Source organism: Glycine max, chromosome 8 (assembly GCF_000004515.6).
Source record: "Glycine max cultivar Williams 82 chromosome 8, Glycine_max_v4.0, whole genome shotgun sequence".
NCBI classification, from domain to species: domain Eukaryota; kingdom Viridiplantae; phylum Streptophyta; class Magnoliopsida; order Fabales; family Fabaceae; genus Glycine; species Glycine max.
In genome coordinates, this window is record NC_038244.2 from 5,301,149 (window position 1) to 5,320,153 (window position 19,005).

Here is a 19,005-nt window from a genome sequence, read left to right on the forward strand (position 1 = left end):
ATCTCTTTCACTGCCTCAGAGAAACATCTCCCTGACTTCACATTCGCAGAGTCGCTACATTGCTCTGAAAGTTGGCCTAGCGCTTGGCGCGGACGAGGGCTTGGTCAAGGACATTTCTTTTTCATGATGTACGTTTAGCTTTGTCAAAGCTTGACTTGAAAACCAACAACATTCCAACTCTGAAAGACACATATACACTCAAGATCATGTTAGCTATCAAATATACACTTGTTCTTCCTACTAGCTTTTTCTAATGGATTTCAATCAAATCACATTTATTTTCCCATTAATAAAAAAATAATCATAAATACAAATAATTACATACTCAGATGCAATAGTCTTGATGTTCTTAGCCATCCGCTGAATGTGGTCTTCTGATTCAATCACATTAGGACCTGCTAGCAAGAAGAATGGGTTTGCACCCTAGTGAGATTGGAAGAAACACTACCCATCAAATAAAGTTTATAAAAAAATTAAGAAAAAAAGGAATTTTGGCCATGACCCAGAAAAATTCAAGTCTGAATCTCTTTCACCGCCTCAGAGAAACCTCTCATTCACTTTCGCAGAGTCACTACATTGCTCTGAAAGTTGGACAAGCGCTTGTCGCGGATGAGGACTTGGTCAAGGACATTTCTTTTTCATACACCTTGAGTTGTGTTTGCCTAAAAAAATGGCTATTGAAATGAATTTACTCTTGCAGCAACAACATACCGAAAACCAATTTTAGCTTTCCTGAGTCAAAACAATTAAAATGAATGCGAGCATATGTCCCAAGTCGATGAATTGGGTCCCGTCCCTGGATAAGCATACACACAAATACACAGTCACTCATTCTTAATAAAGCATAAGGAGATTCGTATATATGTGAAGAACTATTTAATTAGTTCCGAAATTCTGAAGTTCAAATAGAATTTTATGAAACTATAATTCTATAAAATGAACTTCTGCAAAATTAAGGATTGATGAGCAGAACCGTATCTATGGTTCATACTATTTTACAGCATAACATAAGTTTAGAGTCCAAATATTTAAATAACTACCTATCATAGATTTGTAGGCATAATATTCATATGAACACCTTTGTCTTTGTAGTACACAGAAAGACTATATAAGATTAGATCATTTAATCTAAGGCATCAAAATGGTCCCAATTACGCATTATAATTCTTGTACTATCCCAATCAACCAATTAATCAAATTATATAAAGCATCTTTGTTGTTGGCCAAAGACAAAAGAAACTCACTTCCTAGATAATCACTAAAAAACGAGACCGTGTACCTGCTTATCTAGATTTACTCTAATCTCATATTTCCTTTTTTGTCACATTTTATCTACCAATGCATAAAAAAGTAGGTGTCAACTCACTCCTTGTGTGATAAGAATCCTACGTAAAAAATACATTAGTAAAGAGCAATATAATATAGAGGAATAAGTTTGTAACTTTTATTCATAAATTTGATATTAGTTTACAGTGATATATATACAAGTGAACAGTCCTAATATGTAGTGAATCAAGCTACCAATCTCCTAATAATTCTCAACAAATTAGAATTGGAAATAACAGATTTGCACAGATTTGCACGGCTAAATAATTAAAGGAACTGAAGACTAATTATTATTATTGATATCCTCCCGCAAGTTGTATAATCTGGATGAGAGATGCAACTTGGACAGTAGCGATTCGAACCGAGGGCGAAGCAGAGGCTTTGTTAGAATATCAGCAAGTTGATCATCGGTAGACACAAAAGACACTCGAAACTTGCCATGTTGAACATGTTCTCGGACAAAGTGGTAGGCTAAGGCTATATGTTTCATCCGAGAGTGGAAGACAAGATTAGCACTGAGATTTGTGGCACCAAGATTGTCACAGTATATGATTGGATTGACAGTGGGCATGTGACCAAGTTCTGTGAACAAGGAAAGAACCCATAATAGTTCACTAGCCGTGTCAGCCAAGGCTTTGTATTCTGCTTCAATTGATGATCATGCAACAGAACGTTGTTTGCGGGAGCTCCAGGAGATGGGAGTGTTACCGAGATACAACAAGTAACCAGTGGTTGAAACATAATCATCCTTGTCACCAGCCCAATCAGCATCCGAGTAGGCATGAAAGGTCAAAGGAGCAGTCGCTGAGATAAAGACGTCTTTGTCACAAGAGCCCGCCAAATATCGGAGCACTCGTTTGAGTGCAGACCAATGCGCCGTTCTTGGATTTTGCATGAACTGTGCGAGTTTGTTAGTTCTGAAGGCGATGTCTGGACGTGTAAGACTCAAGTATTGAAGGCTTCCAACCAGTGTGCGGTACTCATTTGGAGAGGGTAGGAGATCACCAGAATCCTTAAGTAATTGAACACTCGCTGACAAAGGAGTGGATGCTGGTTTTGTATTTGTCATGCCTGATTTATGTAGCAGATCAATGATATATTTCCTTTGTGAAAGAAACATTCCTGCAGCGGAAGGAATTACTTCGACACCCAAGAAATAACTGAGACATCCAAGATCTTTTAACAAAAACCGAGCAGCAAGTGTGGCAATGAGTTTGGACAGCTCTGCAGATGAATTTCCAGTGATAATTATATCATCAACATATACTAATAAGTAAAGTGTAACCTCTAGTTTTTGGTAGATGAAAAGAGATGCATCTGCAGTGGAATTGACAAAACCAAGGGAGAGCAGGAATACTCAAAGCTCCGTATACCAGGCGCGGGGTGCTTGCTTCAGCCCATAGAGTGCCTTTTTGAGGCGACAAACATGATCAGGAAAGTTTTTGTTGACAAAACCAGGTGGTTGTATCATGAAGACTTCCTCCTTAAGTGTCCCTTGAAGAAATGCATTGTTGACATCAAGCTGACGTATGGGCCACCCTTGACGAACTGCAAGAGTTAGGACAATGCGAATGGTCACCGGTTTAACAACGGGGCTAAAAGTTTCTGTATAGTCCCAACCAGAGCGTTGGTGAAACCCTTTGGTGACTAACCGAGCCTTGTAACGATCAATTGATCCGTCTGGATTTCGTTTGATTCGAAATACCCATTTACAGCCAACCAAATTTTGATCAGAGGACCGATTGACAAGATCCCAAGTGTTGTTGTGGTGTAAGGCATCAAATTCGGCTTGCATGACTGAGCGCCAATCAGGGTCGCGAAGGGCCTGGGTGATGGTGTTGGGTTCAATGGGAGAGGAGGCTTGGACATGGAGATTAAGCTTTTGGATGGGTTTGAGAATGTTGTTTTTAGACCGAGTGATGATCCCACCTCCATTTGGGTTGACAATGGTTTGAGGTGGTGGAGCAGAGAGTTGCAGGGATGATTGTGAGGTTGGAGGAGGAGATTGAGTGGGGTTTGTGGGTTCGGTGGAGGACTGAGCCATATATGGGGAGTTGGTGATGGATGGGGAGGAAGGGGCAGGAGATGAATCTTCCGGTGGGTTCATGGGTTGTAAGATGGAGAGTTGAAGTGGGCCTGTTTGTTGCTCCAGACTTGGACTAGCGTGAGTTACTAGGGAGTTGAACGGGAATTCAGATTCAACGAACTTCACATGCCGAGAGGTATAGATCCTTCCTGTTGTGGGATCGAGACACAAATATGCATGTTGATCAGCCGAGTAACCTACAAAAACACACATAGCAGACTTTGGTGCAAGTTTATGGTTAGCATATGGTTTAATCCAGGGAAAACACAAACATCCAAATCACTTTAACTTATGATAATCCGGACTAATGTTGAGCAATTTAGAATAGGGTGATTGGTACCCAAGAATTGGAGTTGGGAGGCGATTTATGAGATAAGCGGCGGTGGTCATGGCGTGAGGCCAATAGGTGAGGGGCAAGCCCGAGTGATGGAGAAGAGAGAGACCGGTTTCAACAATGTGACGATTCCGGCGTTCTGAAATTCCATTATGTTCAGGTGTATGAGGTGGCGTTGTATGATGACTTATACCATGATTTAGTAAAAAAGGGCGAAGACCAATATATTCGCCACCATTATCTGTGTAAAGAATTTTTATTTTGTGATGATAGAAATTTTCAACTAGCGATTTAAATTTGGGAAATATAGTTTGCACATCAGATTTTCGTTTCATTGGATATAGCCAAATATAGCGAGTAAAATACTCAACAAACATGCAATAATAGCGAAGACCATCAGTTGATAAAATAGGAGAAGTCCAGACATCAGAGAAAATTATTTCTAATGGATAACAAGATTTAAGAGTGGATTCATGGAATGGAAGTTTATGACTTTTGCTAATTTGACACGAGTTACAATCGGATTGCGGAAATTTATTTGAGCCTAAGGAAAAATGTTTCTGAACAAATTTGAAAATAGAAGATGAAGGGTGACCAAGCCTATGATGCCATGATGCAGAGGATTCTGTTCGAACCGTGTGGACGGAGGGTGAGGTGGCGGGCCAGAGATAGAGTCCATCCACACATGAGCCTTTATGGGTTGTGTGACCCGTCTGCAAGTCCTTCACATAAAAGGAGTTTGGCAGGAAAACAACAGCAGAGTTAGTTTGTTGGGTAAGTTTAGAGACAGAGATTATTTTTTGTTTAATGGAAGGAACACACAAAGCATTAGACAAGGATAAATCATTAAGTAAAAGTGTTCCAGAATGAGTGATGTTTAAACCTGAACCATTACCCATAAACAGTGAGTCAGGACCAGTGTACGGATGATGAAGCGCCAGATTATCGAGATCATTGGTTACGTGATGTGTCACTCCACTGTCAAACAGAAAATCATGTTGCGATGGGCCGACAGTTGCAGTATTGACCTGAACCTGTCCAGTGTGAGCCGGAGAGTTACAAGGTGGCGGTGGGACACTAGGATGCTACTGCTGGAAGGTTTTGCACTGAGAGAGAACATGACCTTTGATGTTGCACCACTGACAGCGGTCGAGAAAAGGTTTGCGAGTGCCAGTGCGTTGAGTTGATTGTGCAGGGTTTTGTCCATGCCGAGATTTGTCATTGGAATTGGGTCGAGCCTGAGCATTCAAGGCTGTCAGCGGGGCAGGAGTTTGTCTTTGGGCAGCACCAATTGAAAGTTCCTGAATCAGAAGCCGTTCATGGAGGTCATCAAAATTGATTGGGGTGTCCCTTGCATTGATGGCATCAATGATTGCTCTATAGCCGTCGTCGAGACCGTGTAAGACATAATCAGTCATGTCTTCAACAGAAACAGGAGAGCCAAGTGATGCAAGGAGATCTGCAGTTTGCTTTAGGTGATGCATATAGGTAGTGATGGATTGGGTACCTTTGGAAGCCGTACGGAGACGTTCCTTTAACTGCTTGAGATGGCTGCGAGATGCTTTGGCATAGGTGTTTTTGAGAAGGATCCAGAGATCATGCGAGGTATTGGTTTGAGACACCAGGGAGGCCACTTCATTAGAGAGAGTGGTGAGGAGAGCACCATATATAAGACGGTCTTGTCGACGCCAGGTTTGGTAAGCAGGATTCTGAGTTGTTACCGGAAGTGATGCAGTGGTGGGGGTCGTTTCCGACGGAGTCGGCGTCGAAGATGTTGGAGCGGTGAGGATCGTTTCTGACGGCGCAGGAAAAGATCCATCTGGATATTGGAGGAGATCATAGCCATCAAGGAGAGCTTCAACTTGTTGTTTCCAATTAGGATAATTGTTGGGAAGAAGTTTGGTGACATTGGTGAAAGTGATGCAAGCAAGGGGTTTGGATGGCTCATGGGGGTTGGGAATGAAGGAGTTGTTGTCGGCCATGGGAGGCAAGGGTGGAGAACGACGTCCTGAATTGAAGAAATAGCGAATGGGTGGATCGTTTAGGCTGATACCATATAGAGGAATAAGTTTGTAACTTTTATTCATAAATTTGATATTAGTTTACAGTGATATATATACAAGTGAACAACCCTAATATATAGTGAATCAAGCTACCAATCTCCTAATAATTCTCAACAAATCAAAATTGGAAATAACAGATTTGCACAGATTTGCACGGCTAAATAATTAAAGGAATTGAAGACTAATTATTATTATTGATATATAAAAGACACGGTTAAAACAATAAAGAAAACAACCACTAAAAAACAATCATAAAGATGGCTTTAGTTATAACCTTTATTAGTTCAATGATAAATTTTAGAGCCACTTGAAACAAAAGATGGCAATCAACTTAAAGCTAAGAAAAAATCTTTATATATATCATGGACGTTGCTGATTAAACTTCTCCAAGGTAAGATTCAGAGAATAATTTTTATAAATTCAGAAAGAAAAGAAATGGGAAAGAAGAAAAAGAATTGGTAGCTAAGAAAGAAAAGAAATGGGAAAGAAGAAAAAGAATTGGTAGATAAGAAAGAAAAGAAATGGGAAAGAAGAAAAAGAACTCTCTTAGTCTAAGGTATTTCTGTTATTTACAGAAGTCAACTGAAACAAAAAAATAAACGCAAAAAATAAAACATAACTCATAACCAGGAATCAGTGAACACAAAAAAAGACCATCATTTGTCGTCAAACGAAATCCGCACTGCACCCGTATTTGCTATTGAACCTCATCCATTCTTGTAACCGAGAAAAAAGAAGATTGAGGAAAAATGAAAGAGAGGAAAAGAGAGCAAAGAGGACAAAGGAAGACAAAGGTAAAAGAAAAAAGGAAAGAGAGAGAGGAGAACACACAGCAGAACAAAACCTTGGTAAGAATGGATGAGGTTTAATTATAACTAGTCCTCACACAATTTCATAACGAAGGAGATGGACATGAACGCTTAAAACCAAAGAATAAAAGGTTCGTCTTCAAGAGAGAGAAAACAACGAAAGCTCAAAAGTTTCTTCCACCCAAGAAACTTTGACAGTTTCAGAACAAGAAAACGATGAAGAAGCAGTGATGGTCACGGCATCAAAAGGATCAACGAAGGAGAAAGAAGAGAAAGTAACCATACCCGACCCTAAACCTAAATTTTGATCCGGAGTCAAAACGCAAAGAGAAAGAAAAAGAAGCATTGTCGAAATGCTTGTTGCCGATTACTTATATAAGAACCTGCAATGGTGCAATTCTTTATAAAAACCTTCGCACCATTGCAGGTTTTAGGTTCCATCTTGTTATATAAGATTATAAATTTTAGATTATATTATTTTATAATTTTAATTATTTATTTAATTTTTATTATTTCTATATTTATTTATTTTATTTATTAATAGATAAAATTTATATTTTAATTTTAAAAAGACGCTTTAAAAAAATTTAATGAATAAAAATAAATAATGTTAACAATGGAAATTTTTTAGAATTATAAAGTAAAATTTAGGGATTAAAGATTCATTTTTATTAATTAAAATTCCACTGACTATAATAAATAAATTTAAAAATAAAAAATAAGTAATAAATGAATAATTAAATCTATTTTATAAAGTAAAAGAAGGGAAGTCACGAACGACAACTCTCTCCTCCCTGTAAGCTCTGAAGCATTACCAGCAACATCGCAAACGAACGCAGCGTAAAATTTCTTTCTTCAGCATTCGTATATCAGTAAGATTCATACCTTCGTTTCTACTTTCTAACTTCCGCTTTTCTTCCTATTCATTTCTTTTTATTCTGCAACTTTCAATGAATGAAGACGCACTATTGTTCTTTTTTTGTTGACAAAATATAAAAATAATAGCGCCTTGGATCTACGCAACTTGTTCCTGCAGATTCAAAAGAAAGTGAAAATGAAACATAACTTTGGTTCTATTGTACTTCAGAATATCTGTAATCTGATTATTCAAACCTTTACAGAGAGATTATGTGTCAACCAATCAGAAATCACCGCTATTATGATTTTTAAGGTGGTTACTGTAAAAATCAAGAAGCTTACAATACATGGTGCTTTATGATTGGATGACAGAGTGTAAAACTGTGCATAACCTATTTTATCTTCTTAATGTGATAATTGGATTGCAATGCATGCGAATTTGCAGGGCTTCTGATTGTGTTCTAAGAGGATGGGGAGCGTTACTGAAGGGAAGTTGAGGTTTTGTATTGATAGAGGGGGCACGTTTACTGATGTGTATGCAGAAATCCCTGGTCAGACTGATGGGCAAGTTTTGAAGCTTCTGTCGGTTGACCCTTTGAACTATGATGATGCACCGGTGGAAGGGATACGGAGGATTCTTGAAGAATTCACTGGTGAGAAAATTCCACGCAACTCAAAGATACCCACTGAGAAGATTGAGTGGATAAGGATGGGTACAACTGTGGCAACGAATGCACTTTTAGAGCGCAAGGGAGAAAGGATTGCAGTGTGTGTGACTCGAGGCTTTCGTGATTTACTCCAGATAGGGAACCAGGCTCGCCCCAGCATATTTGACCTTACTGTGTTGAAGCCATCAAATCTCTATGAAGAAGTTGTGGAGGTTGAAGAGAGAGTTCAACTTGTTCAGTCTGAGGAAGAAGAAGAAAAGCAGGGTGGTTCTTCATCTGTGGTTAAGGGAATTTCAGGGGAGCTTGTCAGGATTGTGAAGCCTCTTAATGAAGAAGCACTGAAGCCAGTACTGAAAAACTTATTGGACAAAGGAATTAGTTGTTTGGCTGTTGTTTTGATGCACTCATACACTTATCCACAACATGAACAACAGGTCAAGAAGTTAGCTTTGAGTCTGGGATTCAGACATGTTTCCATATCATCTGCTTTGAGTCCCATGGTCCGTGCTGTTCCTCGTGGTCTAACAGCTGGTGTAGATGCTTATCTGACCCCAGTTATTAAAGAATACCTATCAGGATTCATCTCCAAATTTGATGAGGGAATTGGAAAGTTGAATGTTTTGTTTATGCAATCAGATGGAGGACTTGCACCTGAGAGTACCTTCTCAGGGCACAAAGCAATTTTATCTGGTCCTGCTGGTGGAGTTGTTGGTTACTCACAAACTCTTTTTGGGCTTGAAACAGATAAGCCACTAATTGGGTTTGATATGGGGGGAACATCTACAGATGTGAGTCGGTATGCAGGTAGTTATGAGCAAGTGCTGGAAACCCAGATTGCCGGTGCCATAATTCAAGCACCTCAGCTTGACATAAACACTGTAGCTGCTGGTGGTGGTTCAAAGTTGAAGTTCCAATTTGGTACTTTTCAAGCTGGACCAGAATCAGTTGGAGCACACCCTGGTCCCGTATGTTACCGAAAAGGTGGAGAGTTGGCAATTACTGATGCTAACCTAGTTCTGGGATATGTTATTCCTGATTATTTCCCTTCTATATTTGGTCCAAATGAAGATCAGCCTCTTGATTTCAAGTCAACTAGAGGAGAATTTGAGAAGCTTGCCAGGCAAATAAATACTCACCGAAGGAATCAGGATCCATCTTCAAAAGACATGACAGTGGAAGAGATTGCACTTGGCTTTGTGGATGTTGCTAATGAGACAATGTGTCGTCCTATAAGACAGTTGACTGAAATGAAGGGCCATGAGACAAAGAACCATTCACTTGCTTGCTTTGGTGGTGCTGGACCTCAGCATGCTTGTGCTATAGCTAGGTCGTTAGGTATGAAAGAAGTGCTCATTCACAGATTTTGTGGGATCTTAAGTGCATATGGAATGGGGTTGGCAAATGTTGTGGAAGAGGCACAGGAACCTTATTCTGCAGTGTATGGAGTTGAATCTATTGTTGAGGTCTCACAACGAGAAGCTGTTTTACTTAGACAGGTAAAGCAGAAATTGCAAATTCAAGGATTTAAGGAGGAAAATATTTCAACAGAGACATATTTAAACTTGAGATATGAAGGTACAGACACTGCCATCATGGTCAAAAGACAAGTAGCTGAAGATGGAAATTTATGTGACTATGCTACTGAGTTTGTGAGATTGTTTCAACAGGAATACGGCTTTAAACTCCAGAATAGGAATATTGTTATCTGTGATGTTAGAGTTCGTGGTATAGGAGTCACCAATATATTGAGGCCACAGGCCATAGAACCTGCCCCTGGCAGTCCTATAGTTGAAGGCTACTATAAGGTTTACTTTGGGAATGGTTGGCAGGAAACACCTCTCTATAAGCTTGAAAAGCTGGGCTATGGTCATATGATGTCTGGGCCAGCAATCATCATGAATGGCAATAGCACTGTGATTGTAGAACCCAACTGTAGAGCCATTATAACCAAATACGGAAACATCAAGATTGAAATAGAGTCCCCTTTAACCAGTGTTAAAATATCAGATAAAGTTGCAGATGTTGTACAGCTCTCCATCTTCAATCACAGATTTATGGGTATAGCTGAGCAGATGGGAAGGACACTACAAAGAACTTCCATTTCAACAAATATCAAAGAACGGCTTGATTTTTCCTGTGCTCTATTTGATCCTAGTGGGGGCCTAGTTGCAAATGCACCTCATGTTCCTGTCCATCTAGGAGCTATGTCTAGTACAGTTCAGTGGCAGCTCAATTACTGGGGTGACAATTTAAATGAAGGAGATGTTTTGGTTACTAATCATCCATCTGCTGGAGGTAGCCATCTTCCTGATATAACTGTTATTACACCTGTTTTCTTCAATGGGAAGTTGGTTTTTTTTGTGGCAAATAGAGGGCATCATGCAGAGATCGGGGGTACTACCCCTGGAAGCATGCCGCCTTTTTCAAAATCCATATTGGAGGAAGGAGCTGCCATTAAGGCATTTAAGCTTGTTGAAAAAGGTATCTTTCAAGAAGAGGGGATCATTAAACTTCTGCAGTTCCCAAGCTCTGATGGTCGAGGAAATAAGATAGCAGGAACTCGCAGGATTCAAGATAACTTGTCAGATCTGCGAGCGCAAGTAGCAGCAAATCAAAGAGGAATTTCTCTAGTTCTAGAGCTCATTGAGCAGTATGGTCTTGAAACAGTTCAGGCTTACATGAATTATGTACAGGTGAATGCAGAAGCGGCAGTAAGAGAGATGCTGAAGTCCGTTGGTCATAGAATTTCATCCAAGTCAAATGAACTCGTGACTATTGAAGAAGAGGACTACATGGATGATGGATCCATTATTCATTTGAAACTGAGCATTGATTCTAATAAAGGAGAAGCAGTTTTCGATTTTGCTGGGACAAGTTCTGAAGTTTATGGTAATTGGAATGCGCCCAAAGCTGTAACAGCTGCAGCTGTCATATACTGTGTCCGCTGTTTAGTGAACGTTGATATTCCTCTCAATCAAGGCTGTTTGGCTCCAGTGAAGATTCTTATTCCAGAAGGCTCATTTCTCTCTCCAAGTGATACTGCTGCTGTAGTAGGAGGTAATGTCCTTACATCTCAGAGGATAACTGATGTTATATTCACTGCATTTCAGGCCTGTGCTTGTTCCCAGGGATGTATGAATAATTTTACATTTGGGGATGATACTTTTGGTTATTATGAAACCATTGGAGGTGGAAGTGGGGCTGGTCCTACCTGGGATGGAACCAGTGGGGTACAGTGCCACATGACAAATACAAGAATGACTGATCCTGAGATATTTGAGCAAAGATATCCAGTGATTCTGCACAAGTTTGGACTTAGAGAAAACAGTGGAGGAGATGGATTTCACAAAGGTGGTGATGGTCTTCTCCGAGAAATAGAGTTTAGGCGCCCAGTAATTGTTAGCATTCTTTCTGAGAGGCGTGTCCATGCACCAAGAGGGCTCAAGGGAGGAAAAGATGGTGCTCGTGGAGCTAACTACCTTGTAAAGAAAGATAAACGAAAGATTTATCTCGGTGGTAAGAATACAGTCGAAGTGCTTCCAGGGGAAATTCTTCAGATTTTGACTCCTGGCGGTGGCGGATGGGGTTCTCCATTGTGAAGTTTGTTTTCTTTTGGGAGAGAAAATTGTAGGGAGCAGCTTCATGTTTGATGTTCTGGTTACGTGGCGTCAAAAGTTGTGTTGCTATTATGGATTCATATGCGATATATCCACTCTTGCATGCACATCAATAAAATTTAAATAATTAGATCTCCATCTTAATATCTTTGTTCAATTATTAACAGAACTTTCACCCTCAACTTCAGCACACACAATTTCTTTCACAGTTTATCTACACAAGTCTTATTGCTTCATAATCTTGAGATTTTTTTCCTATCAAACATAAAAATTTGTGGAATCTTTTTTAGAGATCGGATCCCCACTCAGTGAAATAATATTTGGTTGTTGTCATTGCATTTATATTATGATATGCCTAAAGTTGTAAGTTTGATAGTTATTTGCCTATATAAGTTTCTTACTTTAAAATAACTAAATGAGGATACAAAAGCAACGCGTTCATTTCAACTTGGAAGTGCTCTAGATACAATGTAAAGGTGGATATCTAGCCGAGCATAACAACTTAACAAGGCTGAAATTTGTCCTTCAAGGTAATGTTTCAGCAAATGCAGCTTAGTCAAAACTTGTATTCCTATTCTCAGATTTCTTGGTTGTCTCTTGATTGAGGAAGACATGCGAAGGTGCCCATGGTGTCTCATATTCGTAGTTGAAGTGCAGGTAATACAACTAGTTACGCATACAACACTAAGCTATATTATCAATTTGAGAAATAATTGTGAATCAATTGATAGGAACAAAAACAAGTATACATTGGCACAAAACTGAATATCAAAGAATTAACATAACTGATTTTTTTATAGTTTACCTTGTGGAAAAGGATATACAACTAAAAAGTTCTCCCCAGGCACAAATTCAAAAACTAGAAACAAATCAAACCAGAAGAAAACTAAAAAGTCAAACATGTAATACTACAGAGCATATCACAGCAACACCATGCTAGCACTAATTAAGTGCCATGTTTGCCTCGTTCAATTCCACCATTGGTGCACTGCAACTCCCTCATCCCTCAGCCTTCCATACAAAGCCAAGCACTCCCAATATGTTCTGCCACTCTTATTTCTCCTCCCTGTCTCCCACCATTCATTGTTGCACTAGAGGAATAGTTCATCCACTAAGCAGATTGTCTTATTCCTCATCATCTCCAACACCACACCTGCTTCAGCCTTCATCACAACAAACTCTTCCTCCTTCACATGATTTGTTAACCATGCGGAAACATCCATGTGGTTCTGATGCAACCTGGAGACTATGAATCTAAAACATTGCACCCTTTTTGGGGTAGTCCTGCTCAAACCATTCAACCGCAGCTCTATTTTCCTCATGCAAGCCCACACCAATGAAGACTCCTCTCTTGTAACCTTCAAGAGAATCACCCAACAACTCAGGAGGTACTTAATCTTGTTTGGCTTGGCAAAATCATCCCTCGGTGGCTCAAGAAGCGCGTCCTCAAGACCCTTCAAAGCATTTCTCTTAACCCGTGTTGCCAATTGGCAAAGCTTTCTCTTTGGTGAAGAATCCACCAAGTCATTAACCAACCCAATTTTCCTCAATGCAACATCAGTAGCCTTCATACCTTATAACATACACAACTCTATAATTAGACCGTCTTAACCAGCATTAGATGTTGGGTCAATCCTCAATGGGAAAGCCACAATCCCATTAACTTTCAAAACACTATCAGCAAAAGCAGCAGCATCAAAGCTGCAGGTGAACACAAAATCATAAGACACTTCAAAATCCATAACACGTGGAGGTGGAGAGTCCATAATGAGAACCTTATGCTCCTTTCTTAGAAGACCCTCCTCGCCCAAATCACGGAGAATCAAATTCAACACCTCATCACTGATGATGGAACCTGATTCAGTAGCAGTAGCATCAAATCCAGAAACAACTGAACCCTTCAGAATAAACCCCAAGAAAGGTAAAGCGACAAGAACCATAGCCAGCAACAAAGACCGGGAATCAATGTGCAAAACACGTATATTGTGAATCTTAATCACAACAACAGTGTCGTAATTCGAACCAACTCTTCCGGTTCCACCATGCAAATGCAGCTTACCCATCTTGCTACACTACCTCGAGAGCCAAAAGGGAGAGGACCCAGATGCAGAAAACTGAAGATAATTGCGAGAAGGAAAAGAGAAACGCGTAATGGTGGAAACTTTAGCGAGAACAGAACCTTGAAGCGGTGTGGTTTCCACCCATGAGAAGTGTGTTTTCTACTATACAAGAGCATCAATTGTCTCATCCTGTCGGACTCCATAATTTAGTTTCAAACGGTGGCGTTTTATGGCTTCATCGGAGGGAGAAGAAAGGGAAATTGATGTGGGAAAAAATAAACAAATGTGTGTGTGGCTTTGTTTTGTTTTTGGATCAACGGGAATTTATAGAGGGAGAGTAAAAGGGGTTGGGGTTTTTCGCGGATTAATGAAGGATTGATTTTGCTTTATTTATTTAGGAGGTTGATTTGATTTTGACTTGAGATCGCGTGAGAGCAGTGTTGTTGAATGTGTAATTTAACAATAAGATCATCGTTATGGCTTTGTTTATTTTTGGTTAAATTTAGCAGTCCTAAGGTTTACTCACCTCCTGATCTTAAAAAACAAAGGTTTAATCACATCCTAGAAAATTAAAAACATGATTTTTAACATCTTTTTTTAATATAAAATTAGCTTGAATACGTATTTTAAGTTATTTGTTGTTCTAATAAAATGTGATAATTTTATCTTATTTCGCATCATATTTTGTTAGTTTAATATATTTCTTATCTTAAAAAAGAATTTAGGATGTGATGTTTTTTTATTAATGGTATAGGATAAGTTCTTTTTTCCTCTCTCTTTATTTAATATATTATGTAATATATTGAATATATTATAATACTAACTATTATATATAATTATATTATATTAAAATATTAAAAAATAAATAACAATTATCTGAATACTTTTATAATTAAAAAAAATAATGTAATTTGTTTACAATTTTAACTACATAAATAAAATGTAATTTTATGTAATTTAGTTAACGTGATGGTTCTTCGCTCATTAGAGGGGAATGCATTCTATATTAATTAGATTCAAGAAGAATAATCACAGATTCTCTTGAGGGTAATGAAGTTTTCTCGTACAATAATAATCAAGCGAAATTCGGATAATTTATAACAAGTTATTCTCATAAATAATACCAAATGTTTTAGACTTTTCTAAAAGGTGGAATATTTAACAAAATCTCTTTTAGTCCACATGAGCTATACTTTCGAGGTATACCTACAAAGGCATTGTTGCTTAAGTCAAGTTAGTGTTTTGAAAGTGAAGGATAAAGTGTAGAAATTAGAAAACATACCTTATACACATATGACTTATTTGTGTTATTCTCCTACAAGTTATGGTAGTTATTCTCACATTACAAGGAAAAGGTGTCTTTAAGATGAGTCCCATGATTTGTGCAACATAATCCCTTACTTTGCAATTGTATGAAAGTTAGTGTAGAGTCAAAAGATTCTCAATAGTGATTCTTAAATTAAGAGACATAGAATGTACCTTTAGGATGAGTCACATAATTTGCATGACATATTGTTGATGAATTACATATAAGATTGATCTCATGCACCAAAACACACATAAACACATGTATGTATGTATGTTAAAATGAATATATGTCTTAGATAATAATCTGTTGTTAATACTTCTCTTAAAAGGATATTTAACCATAACAAATATTATGGTCTCATAATTGGCTAACGAACAAATGAAATTACGTGAATTTAGTCCTATGTAATCTTTATTATATTTTTTTCAGAAAAAAATAAAAGAAATTAAGATCATAAATTGAATATGAAAGATCTTCTGCTCAAATCTTACTATTTTTTGGTGTTACATCCGGTGGCTTTCCACTCACCAATTTGATCATATCGAAGTTAATAGGGAGCTCCAAAACGTATCCACCCATCCACTTGCGATTGCCTCCGACGTACCAGACACTAAGGCAAGCCACCAATTCTCTAACATAAAAGGGGAAATGTTCCATTTTTTTTTTCTTTTTTACTTATTCGGTTATTCCCATGTTTTAGGCCATGGTTAGATGAGTTTACTTTTCAAGAATATAAAATGAGTTTGATAGTTTAGATTATAACAAGAAAAGAAAAAAAATTGAAGCTGGGTTTGTTCTCTTCTTAATTTCAATGTCTACATTTCCCATTCATTAACACACGGACTTAAAGATCTCTTAACGAGCTTCATTGTGAAAAAAAAAAGTACTTGCTTGTTTTTACAATTATAACAAACAATTATTTTAAATAAACAATCAATTTCACCTTTAAATATTATCCTCTTTCCTGAACAATCCATAAAATAAAATAAAATTATATAAATAATTCCTCATGAATTAGAAATCATATTACATAATTTTTTAATATTGAAATTTTTTCAAATTATTCTCATAATATTAGTAACATATTTTAACTCTAAATTGATAAATACAAAATACTTTAAGAATTAGTTATATAATTTCATTATTTTATTTAGGACAAAAACAAATTTGAAATAACTTACCGTTTAATAACTGCAGGTGCAACTAGAGAAATGAAAAATACGAGCTAGATCCAATAACTATACCCAATAGCCTCAAAACTATTACATCTGCAAAAGTCTTCAACCAGAACATTTCAGCACAACAATGATGCTGTAAGAATTAATGTTGGACAATTCACTTTGCTCAGAAAACGTACTAGGTCGACCCACAACCATTAATGCACCTGATAAAGCTCACGGAACACCATTTGCAGAGGAAAAAAGTTGTTAAGCCTATAAAGGGTATGCTTTTGTGCCTTTGAAAAGAACAAAAAGTAGAAACCAATCAATTCCGTGGATGTTCTTTAGTAAGTATTGAGATAAAGAATAAAAGGAATCCCTTAATTATAGCATTCAGTCTCCGAAATCCAACCACATTTTGGGGTAGATGTAACCGAAAGAGTAGACCTCATTATAAGATTTTGTGTATTTGGTGCTCATGCCCTCCACCTTAAGCAAATTAGAATGTGGTGTAGCACCATGTGTACAATTTATAGAATTATACAAAAAATATTGTGTTATAACTTATAAACCTCTTTAAAATTTTGGACTCTCTCTCTCTCTCTGGCTTTCATCAAACGCACGGGTGTAATATATTAGATTGGATGATTGTAGTTAGTGGGCAAAAATTGGGATTGCACTTGATGGTCTTTTGCGTTTGTGTAATTCTCTTTGTTTTATTATTATTATTATTATTGTCATGCTCCTGAATGATTCATCCAATATACTGTGCTCACTTTGGTGGGGGCTATTGGGCCCTTTAGGGTTGGTTGCACTTCAATGGCTAATTAATAACAAATTAGATTGCTATGTGGTTAAAGCAATGGATTGGCGGATTAATTATTTCATTAGTGAATGACGCATGTCCAGTGTTTGTGTCTCTTGTGAACTGTTGAGCAATGTTGTCGTCGTCTTAGTTTTTCTAATTATAACTATTCAGCCTTATGGTAAGCATGCTCATGCTTTTGATTATCGCTAATCAAGGGCCAGCATCAATTCATTTAACCTAACTATCCTTTTTAAGTATTTTTATGCGGATTGGGGAAGAATATGAGAACTTTGGTCCAACTAACAAGTTGAATTAGCAAATTATTGTTAAATAATCAAACATGAATTTTGAATTTCTAATCCCAATTTTAGCATAAAATATATTTAATTTAGTTGTTTATTCGGTGGTACCCTACGACAGTTTGTTAGCTTGGTATATACGAATTTCGTGGCTACATACTGTAACTATGGACATTGTTACATTAAAAAATATTAAGTTGACTACTTAAAATATGTTGAGGCTTCAACCACTTATCAAACAAAAGGATATCTATTATTATCACCACACATTCAGTACCATTTGAGTATCTACTTGGTCGCAAACAACTACAAACTTTAGATATTTTTTTTAAGAGGTACTATAGTATCTAAACACAACCTAATTAATCTGAATCAATTTACCTATGTCCATTATTATTCCGAAAATTTAACAATATATACTGTATTATTAGAAACTTGAATCCAAAATTAAAATAAAATTACACATTGGAGTTAAAGTTTAGGTTTGTTTTGTTGGGTGTTGACAAAGATAAACATTTGTTATGAAATGTAAGATTCTAACAATATAATTGTGAACAGTGAATCACATTTTAGTTTTGAGTTAAAATTACTTGTGATGTCATGGGAATAAAATAATATTATATTTAAGAGCTATCAGACTTTGTGTCAAAAAATCCAATTCATTTTGAACCTTAATAAATATGATTGTCTATGTTAGATAATAAACTTTTTTAACCTACTTTCGCTAGGGTAAAATAAGTTACCTGAGTGTCGAAGTGTTTTTAAAATGTATATATCTCTCATTCATGACATTTAAGATATGCTAAAATACATACTATATAGTCTATCGTTCATATACTTAAAATCTTAGGCAATGTAACTCAAAAGATTGATGTAGTGATTAGACATTTTACATTTACATGGGAATAATCTATTTAATAAATAATTTCGTGTTCAATTTTTATTGTGGACAAAAATCTTTCAGACCAGTGTCAATTATAATATTGCAAACAAAAATACCCGTGATAGAAAAAAAAACTTAACCAATTTAGAGCACACATCAATAAAATGATTTATAGTTAAGTCACAATCAATAGTCCAACCTCAAATACCACACACATATTAAAAAATTTAATACAAAGAAGAAAAGAAAAAAAAATATCAATGTAATTAAAATACTAGATTATAATTTACCCAAAAAATTAACTTATTTTATATTAAAAACGTTAATAGAAAACATCTCTTAAATAATTTTATGAATAATTTTTTAAAAATAAAATAATTAGGCTAAAAACATAAAATAAGAAATATGTGTTATTAATCAATGCCTTTAAAATATTGAAAAAAAAATTACTCCTTCTACTTCACAATAAGTGTCATATTAGAAGAAAAAATAAGTCTCCAAATAAATGTTATTTTAATTTTAATATAATATTAATTACTTTTTTCTATTTATACTCTTGATAATAATTTTTTAAATACTACTATTATATTGTATAGTTTCTTAAAAATAATATTAATTTCATAAAATTATTATCATTTTTAACCTATTTATTATTTTTTTTGTCTAAAAAAATCTAAACACTTGTCATGATAAATAATTATTTAAATCAAACTAAAAAATACATT

General features: G+C 36.6%; 1 protein-coding gene and 1 pseudogene across 1 annotated transcript; one reads left to right on the forward strand and one right to left on the reverse strand.

Annotated features, from left to right (window-relative positions):
• The first annotated feature begins 7,369 nt into the window (after positions 1 to 7,369).
• On the forward strand, positions 7,370 to 11,905 carry LOC100817414 (5-oxoprolinase). Its single transcript, XM_003530973.4, has 2 exons — positions 7,370 to 7,490; positions 7,922 to 11,905. The coding sequence occupies exon 2, from the start codon at positions 7,946 to 7,948 to the stop codon at positions 11,741 to 11,743; it is 3,798 nt and encodes a 1,265-aa protein (XP_003531021.1). The 5' UTR covers positions 7,370 to 7,490; positions 7,922 to 7,945; the 3' UTR covers positions 11,744 to 11,905.
• Positions 11,906 to 12,041: 136 nt separating this feature from the next.
• LOC100790325 (uncharacterized) lies at positions 12,042 to 14,253 on the reverse strand (annotated as a pseudogene).
• Between the last annotated feature and the right edge of the window lie 4,752 nt (positions 14,254 to 19,005).

What these genes read in the sequence shown, in the direction of transcription:
- LOC100817414 (XM_003530973.4), top strand. Translation starts at nt 7,946, where the DNA reads ATGGGGAGCGTTACTGAAGGGAAGTTGAGGTTTTGTATTGATAGAGGG.